The sequence below is a fragment of the Branchiostoma belcheri genome, unplaced genomic scaffold, assembly GCF_001625305.1.
Source record: "Branchiostoma belcheri isolate BF01 breed outbred unplaced genomic scaffold, Haploidv18h27 scaffold102, whole genome shotgun sequence".
NCBI lineage: Eukaryota > Metazoa > Chordata > Leptocardii > Amphioxiformes > Branchiostomatidae > Branchiostoma > Branchiostoma belcheri.
In genome coordinates this window covers 357,529-364,611 of record NW_017802403.1, presented here as the reverse complement: position 1 = coordinate 364,611, position 7,083 = coordinate 357,529, and the positions used below count along the sequence as shown (strand labels likewise).

General features: G+C 41.8%; 2 protein-coding genes across 2 annotated transcripts in view; both read left to right on the top strand.

Moving 5' to 3' along the window:
* The window catches only part of LOC109474489 (IgGFc-binding protein-like), a 35,821-nt gene extending 30,693 nt beyond the window's left edge, over positions 1 to 5,128 (top strand). The window contains exons 11-16 of the mRNA XM_019774782.1: positions 6 to 235; positions 2,562 to 2,683; positions 2,803 to 2,955; positions 3,498 to 3,662; positions 4,776 to 4,975; positions 5,061 to 5,128. Coding sequence (XP_019630341.1) covers positions 6 to 235; positions 2,562 to 2,683; positions 2,803 to 2,955; positions 3,498 to 3,662; positions 4,776 to 4,975; positions 5,061 to 5,128 — 938 coding nt within the window. The remainder of the gene's footprint in view (positions 1 to 5; positions 236 to 2,561; positions 2,684 to 2,802; positions 2,956 to 3,497; positions 3,663 to 4,775; positions 4,976 to 5,060) is intronic.
* Positions 5,129 to 5,985: 857 nt separating this feature from the next.
* LOC109474479 (zonadhesin-like) overlaps positions 5,986 to 7,083 on the top strand; it is a gene marked incomplete at its 3' end in the record, with an annotated part of 9,845 nt that continues 8,747 nt past the window's right edge. The window contains exon 1 of the mRNA XM_019774772.1: positions 5,986 to 6,058. Within this exon, the coding sequence (XP_019630331.1) occupies positions 5,986 to 6,058 (73 nt within the window). The remainder of the gene's footprint in view (positions 6,059 to 7,083) is intronic.

The window sequence follows — 7,083 nt, the reverse complement described above, 5'->3', positions numbered from 1 at the left end:
GGTACAATCGACTGAAGACCTGACCGGGTCCAGGATCACATCCAGCCATCCGGTGTCCGTGCTGAGCGGAAACCTGTTCACCGTGATAGGGAACAATCAGCAAGGGTCTGGCGACCACATTGTGGAGATGATGCCACCCGTGGACACCTGGGGGAAGGAGTTCGTCACCGCCCCGATTGCAAAACGGACCGCTGGCGACATCTTCCGAGTTGTGGCTGCCAGAGACAACACAGAGGTAGGCTCCGTCTTGTGTTTTTTAGCGACGACTCAGGGGCAAAGATTAATAAGTACTCAAATGCAGTCACTATGGAATTTGTCAAAAAGTCAATTCAAGAACAGTTAAATGGATTGGTATCTTACTTGGTGCGTTGGTAGGGTCAGAAAACTGGAAATGATGAGATTTGGGCCCCCTAGTGGCTTCTCTAGGTACTGTAGTGGAACCTTTCGGTTTTGGTATGTCGCGAGTTGGACAGGCTAGGGTCATTAATTTTGAATGGTAGGTAGCTCTTGTGCTCTGGAAGAAGTCATGTGAGTTAAGGCCCCCTAGCAGCTTGTGATAAAATTGCAGGACGGTTTGTTTAAACCAAGTAGTTTGATTTTAAACCTCTTTGATCTTCAAAACAGGATAACTAAAAAGCGGTTGACGGATCGTCCTGATTTTTTGTATATAGGTAGCTTAGTCGTAATACATTGCGAATCACGATCTAAGTTGGAAAGTTTTTAAATTTTGTTATAAGGTAACTACTGTAAATTTCATACTTGTCATATTTTGAATTTCAGTGAAGGTGAAGGAGCACGTGCACATCAGTTAAACCTTTTTTATCCAAAATCAGGACCTAATTTGAATGATTTATAAGTAAATGCTAGAATAGTCCTATTTCTTATGATAAGACTGTCATTGGGTAGAGGATGCGAACTGTCATTATTCACGCAAATGAGGCTCTTATAATTTGCATTATCACCGTGAAAATGTATATTAGGTTGAACGGTTAACATGATCTGCTAAAGGTTTGACGTCGCGGTAACTCTAGATCTTGGCGTGTATGAAACCCGAACATTTGTTTCTAGCTTGCAAATAACAAACAAACAAACAAACAAACAAACAAACAACACCTTACCTAGTCTATCCCAATGAAAATTTTACCAGTGTGTTTTAAGTTACTAGGTAGGGGCAACGTGAATATTTTGCATAAAAGTTTTGCTAATGAGCAGGTCGTCACCATGCAAAAGATTCTTAAAAGCACTTAACATTTCATGGAAGCATAAAGTGGCCGAAATCTAGTTGACAATGGCTGCAGTCACTTCAATTTCTTCAAAGTCGTCGGAAACGTCCCTGCACTTCCAGTGAAAGCTGCTAGGGGGAACCAAACTAAAGTCTCTCATTCCGTAGCCCAAAAGCTTTTTACCAGTGAAACATCACGACCATAGCAAGTTCAGAACAAAAGATACAAAAACCAGAAGTGCTGCTATAGTACCAAGGAGAGCCCCTAGTGGGCCCAAAATCCAATCATTTCCAGATTTGGGGCCAACCTATCCACACACTAAATAACATTGCCTTCTTTTTGCTTGAGCTATGCTGTTCAGAAACGGACAGACAAACTGACAAACACTACCATTCCTATTGAAAAAAATGTTATATTTTTCTCATTGATTATGAAAATAAGATCCTCATTTCATTTCTATTCTTGATTATATCTGTTGATCATATTCACATAATGACAGCATTATCTGAACAAAAAGGCTTTTCTAGCACTCCCTCATAAATTACACAAAAAAGGTCATGATTTGAATAAATTATGTTTATTGATGTTTACCTACTCTTGACTTACTACAAACCAAGTGATTAACGAGTGAACGCAGCGTGCTTATACAAGATGATCCAGGGTACAATAAGGCCACAGCAAGTATATAGATGACATTAAAGTTTATAGATGACATCAGCGCGCGTAGTTTCGCCTGATTTTGTCTTTTACTTTGATGCAGTGATTTATTTCATTCCTTTTACATGTGATGTTCCCACTGAAGCAAAACAATTTGTGCAATGATAGAAAACTTAAAATTATCTCTTTAGTGACAAATAGATTTTGTGATAGTTGGCAGTAAACTTAGCGCAATAAAGGGATCATTTCTTGCGTAACAACGTTTATAATGTCAACATTTGAAAAGGTAGGGATCTTGTTTTTAGGCTCGCCTTTTTTTCCTCTATCGCATTAGGTTCAGAGCCTGCGCAGGATGGAATCCATAGAATTTACTTGCTATGGCCAAATTGAATAACACAACAAAACGACACAAGATTTGCAATAAATAGAACGTAGGGAAGCCACGAAGGCCGATAAAATGGACATAATTGCGTGGAAAGGAAAACAAATATCTAACAGAGTTTGGGGTGGAAATGTCGCAGAACGTCTGTATTACATCCACATGAGAAACTTATGGCTGGCTCAGGAAAGGGAAAAAAATGGCTAGCCATTCGGATTACGAGTTTGTAGTTAACAAGTTGAAGCTTAACCACAAGACCACCTTGTCACTAATGCTTCTTTGCTTTTATGTTTATTTTCAAGGTGACTGTTACCGGCCGAAACCCGAGGAATCTGGACGCAGGGCAATTCTGGGAATTTGAGGCTGGTTCGAACGAGTACTTGCACGTGACCTCCAACGAACCAGTACTGTTGGTACAATACAGGTGTGAGCAATCTATTCCCTGGTTTGGCGTTAAAAACCTGCACGTTAAATTTGTAAAGACCCCCAAAAAACAGCTCTGAATAATGCATTTAAATTGTTGCTTCTGTTGCTTCTGTGCAGTAAAACAGCAGCTGCCGACAACACGGACACCGACCCGTTCTCCATGATCATCCCTCCTGTGGCCCAGTTTGAGGCAGATTACACCTTTTCAACGGTCGAGCTCCTCTACAACGGTGGCGCCGGAACCACGCACCACGTGAACCTGGTCATCCAGTAAGCTGTCCTCTTTTTCTTTGTCTTTCTGTGGCACGCACGCGCGCGCGTTTGTTACTCTCTCTCTCTCTCTCTGTGTGAGAGAGAGATGAAGAGGTTTTTTTAGCGTGCGTAGTCCAGTGGTGTGGGTTAGTACTCCTGTCATGGGAGAAAGCGGTTAGGAGTTCGAATCCAGGCTGTTGTCGCTCACGCACCTGCACGCTACTGTAAAGTGGTGCAGTCATTAGGACTGATCCACTGTTCTTTGCACTTGTCGAAAAGAGAAAAGCGGATATCCCCGGTACAATGATCCTGTAAATACTGTACATAGCGGCTGTCTTCTCTGTCACGAGCAGTGGAAGATTAGCTTCTTCATTGAGGTAAACTGGATTAAGATCTACTTTTCTTCCTTTTTACATAATGACATGTTCTGTAGAACATTAAGTTTGGGATAAGTGATCATCTGATGTTCTACCAAGGATATATCGATAACATGATTGATATGTTCCAGAAGGAGACGACAATTAGTGACTGACGTCTTGATTCCATCCTTCTGTCCATAGGTCGGCTGACAAAGCTGGTATCATATTCGATGGACAACCGTTGCCGGGCAGTACCGTATGGAATCCCGTGCCGGGGACTACCTACGAAGCTACTGACCTGACTATCTCGGCAGGCACACATACAGCAACTCACTCTTCCCCCATCGCAACCTTCGGTCTCTTCAGGTGGGATCTTAGACTAAATCTAGTGACCCTTGCTTCGAATCCTTTGCAGATTATCGATGTTTGCCCTTGGGAAATGTTGGCACTAACTAACAAAACAAGAATTCGGAGATTCCATACCACCATTAAATATATGAGTCTCTGTAAATGTTTTATATTTGTCTCATTGACAATGGAAATAAGGTCATAATTAGCATAATCTAGTTTAATTTATGGTTTTGTCAATTTAAATGACAATATTTTTATATTGTAAAATTCCTCTACTTTGTCATACTTCATTTCAACATGTCCTCATTAATTATGCAAATGACCTCCACATAATATATACATAGTGGTGTTAACCTTTAAGTAACTTACACATGTCACAAGGTATAAAAGTCCCATCATTCACCAATAAGGAGTCGCAGAATTTCCACATTAATTATACAAATTAGGTTATCATTTGCATAATTGGTATCTATTGATGTTCTGCCTGCCACATGTTAGATTACATGTATACAAGTACTATTATATAAAACACTGTAATTATAGCATTTTCATCATTTATTATGCAAATTAGGTCCTCCAGGAGGCCCATATTTGCCCTTGACCTTTGTCTTCCTAAGACTTACCAACATACCAAATATCATCACAATCCATAAAGGCGTTCTGAAGTTATGCTGACTACAAATGTGCGGAAACACAAACACACAGACACATACACACGTACACACACAGACAGACAGACAGACACGCCCAAAACAATACCTCAATTTTTCATTGAGGTAATAAAAAAAGGAGAATGGAGCTTGTTGGGCCCAGCGCGCGGCACCCTGGGTTGGTGGCAAGTGAGCTTTGCCAGAATTATGACCTTCCAAGCTTCCCAGGATACAACCACACAAATTCCATGACCCGTGCCAGGTAATTACCGGGTACCGAGCGTCGGGTCGGGACGTCGGAAACCGTACCGGATTTCCCATGTTTGGGAAGAGGCACACCTGAATAATAGTTGATAGTGTGGGCAGGGCTTTTTCTGTTTTACTTTTTTTTTTTGAGGCGGGTAGCATACGGTCATTACTACCTGGAACGTATACAGCCTCGCCGCGTTTTTACACATCTTCTTCATCGCATCCCTAGCTATGGCTTAACAAACCTCGAGGCGTATGGCTATCCAGGCGGCCTCCGTCTGGCCCAGATCGGTGGAGCCTGCACCCCCACCCAGACTGTCGCAAACGACCGCGTCGACAACGACTGCGACGGGCGTGTGGACGAAGAGCTGAGGAACGGCATCGACGATGACGGCGATGGACTGATCGACGAAGACATCGCCAGTGGTGGTGAGTGTCGTCTAAAAAAAGATTAAAGTAGTCCCACAGCAGATCCCTTTTTAGGCCGTAAGAGCAGTCTGTTGTTGATCCACAGGTACCGATGTTGGTCGTCGACCGATCTTCAAGATCTCAACTATCTACCCATCCTTGCCACAAGGTTAACCGTAAATAGCCAGGCAGTATACCCTGGCAGTATACCCCTGGCAGTATACCCTGGCAGTATATCCCTGGCAGTATATCCCTGGCAGTATACCCTGGCAATATATCCCTGGCAGTATACCCTGGCAGTATACCCCTGGCAGTATACCCTGGCAATATACCCCTGGCAGTATACCCTGGCAGTATATCCCTGGCAGTATACCCTGGCAGTATACCCCTGGCAGTATACCCTGGCAGTATGCACTGGCAATATACCCCTGGCAGTATATCCCTGGCAGTATACCCTGGCAGTATACCCCTGGCTAGTATACCCCTGGCAGTATACACTGGCAATATACCCCTGGTAGTATACCCTCGCAGTATATCCCTGGCAGTATACCCTGGCAGTATACCCCTGGCAGTATACCCTGGCAGTATACACTGGCAATATACCCCTGGCAGTATACCCTGGCAGTATACTGGTGGTATACCTTGCAGTATACCCATGTTCCATGTCCACTACAAAATGATTGCAGACATGTACCATTTAGGAAATGGTTTATATTTAAGAAAAAGTGGATTTTTTGTTAGAAGGTACCCATGTGAAGAGAAAACCCAGGTTTACTGTAAGTGACCGCGGGTGACCCCATTTCGAACACCGTTCTGTTCAAATTACGTCAGTTCGAACATGGTTTTGGTTTTAAAGCAGGTAGGGAGTTTTGGGGCCCAAATTTTGACCACCGTTTTTACCATAACGTTTGGCGTTCCCATGTTCGTTAAACAGGTCAAGAGCCGTTTAAGTTTTATTTGTTTATGTGAAAGATCTCCATTAGTGTATGTACAATGTATACTAATAATCAAATGTGTGGTAGGCTTCTGTAATGAGGAAGAAGGTTACAGCGTGGACGGAAGTGGATGGAGAATGGGGATGCCACTGCGTTGACTCCTGTTGTGGTGAGATACTGTTACTATTTTTCTTTGTTAATGGGGCTCTCTTTTCCGTCTAATCTTTTATCCTAACAAACCAGGGAAGGTCACAGTGTGTTCAAGGAGTTACATAATAAAGTAAACCTAAAAAATCCAAGACACCATTTAAACAGAATTTTAGGTATCCACTATAAAGAACGATAAAAGAACATCACAGCGAAATCCTGCATGATGACATTGTGAGCCCTCGTCTTTGCAGCGATTTTCGTCTTGTACAAATGTCGAATTAAAGTAAACTGAAGTAGCCAGTGAATGTGATAATGGCTCTTTGTGGTTTAGTGAAACTTATTGTGTTCCACGATGTTTCTCCTTCCCCTCCTCCTCCTGTCATTTCTTTAAATGGATTCAACTGTGCCATTTTTCAGCCAAATGACCTAAAATATGTGGCATAAAGGTAGAGTGGGCGAATAATCCAAGAGTTTTCAAACATGCCTTTAAAATTGTTTTATTTGTTTGTTCTTTTTTGGCAATTTTCAGGCAAACCATATACATTTGGGGACCTGCAACTCTGGCACTAAAACCAAAAACCCTGAAATTTGGTATGGGGATACTCATTGACACATGTCGACAGAATGCAATTCAAGATTTTGACATACGCCACTTTAAAATATGGCTTTTTATAGAAAAAGTACATTTCTGGCTCTGGTGCCCTAATATTAAATACGAGTGAACCGAAATTTGGTGTGGGGATTACTTAGACACCTTTCCAAAGAATTTTGGTTCTTTTTCTTTGACATACACCACGTCCAAATATTGTGTAAAATAGGGCTTTTGGCTATTTCCGGACAAAAATGTACATTTTTGGCACCTGTGCCCTAATATTAAAACCAAATGACCTAAAATTTGGTATGGATACAATCTAACAGAACTTTATTTATTCTTTTGGCGTGTGTCACTTTAGAATTATGTATTATTTTGCTATTTTTGACAAAAATGTACATTTCTGGCTCCGATGCAATACTACGACAACCAAATCACCTACACAGATTTAT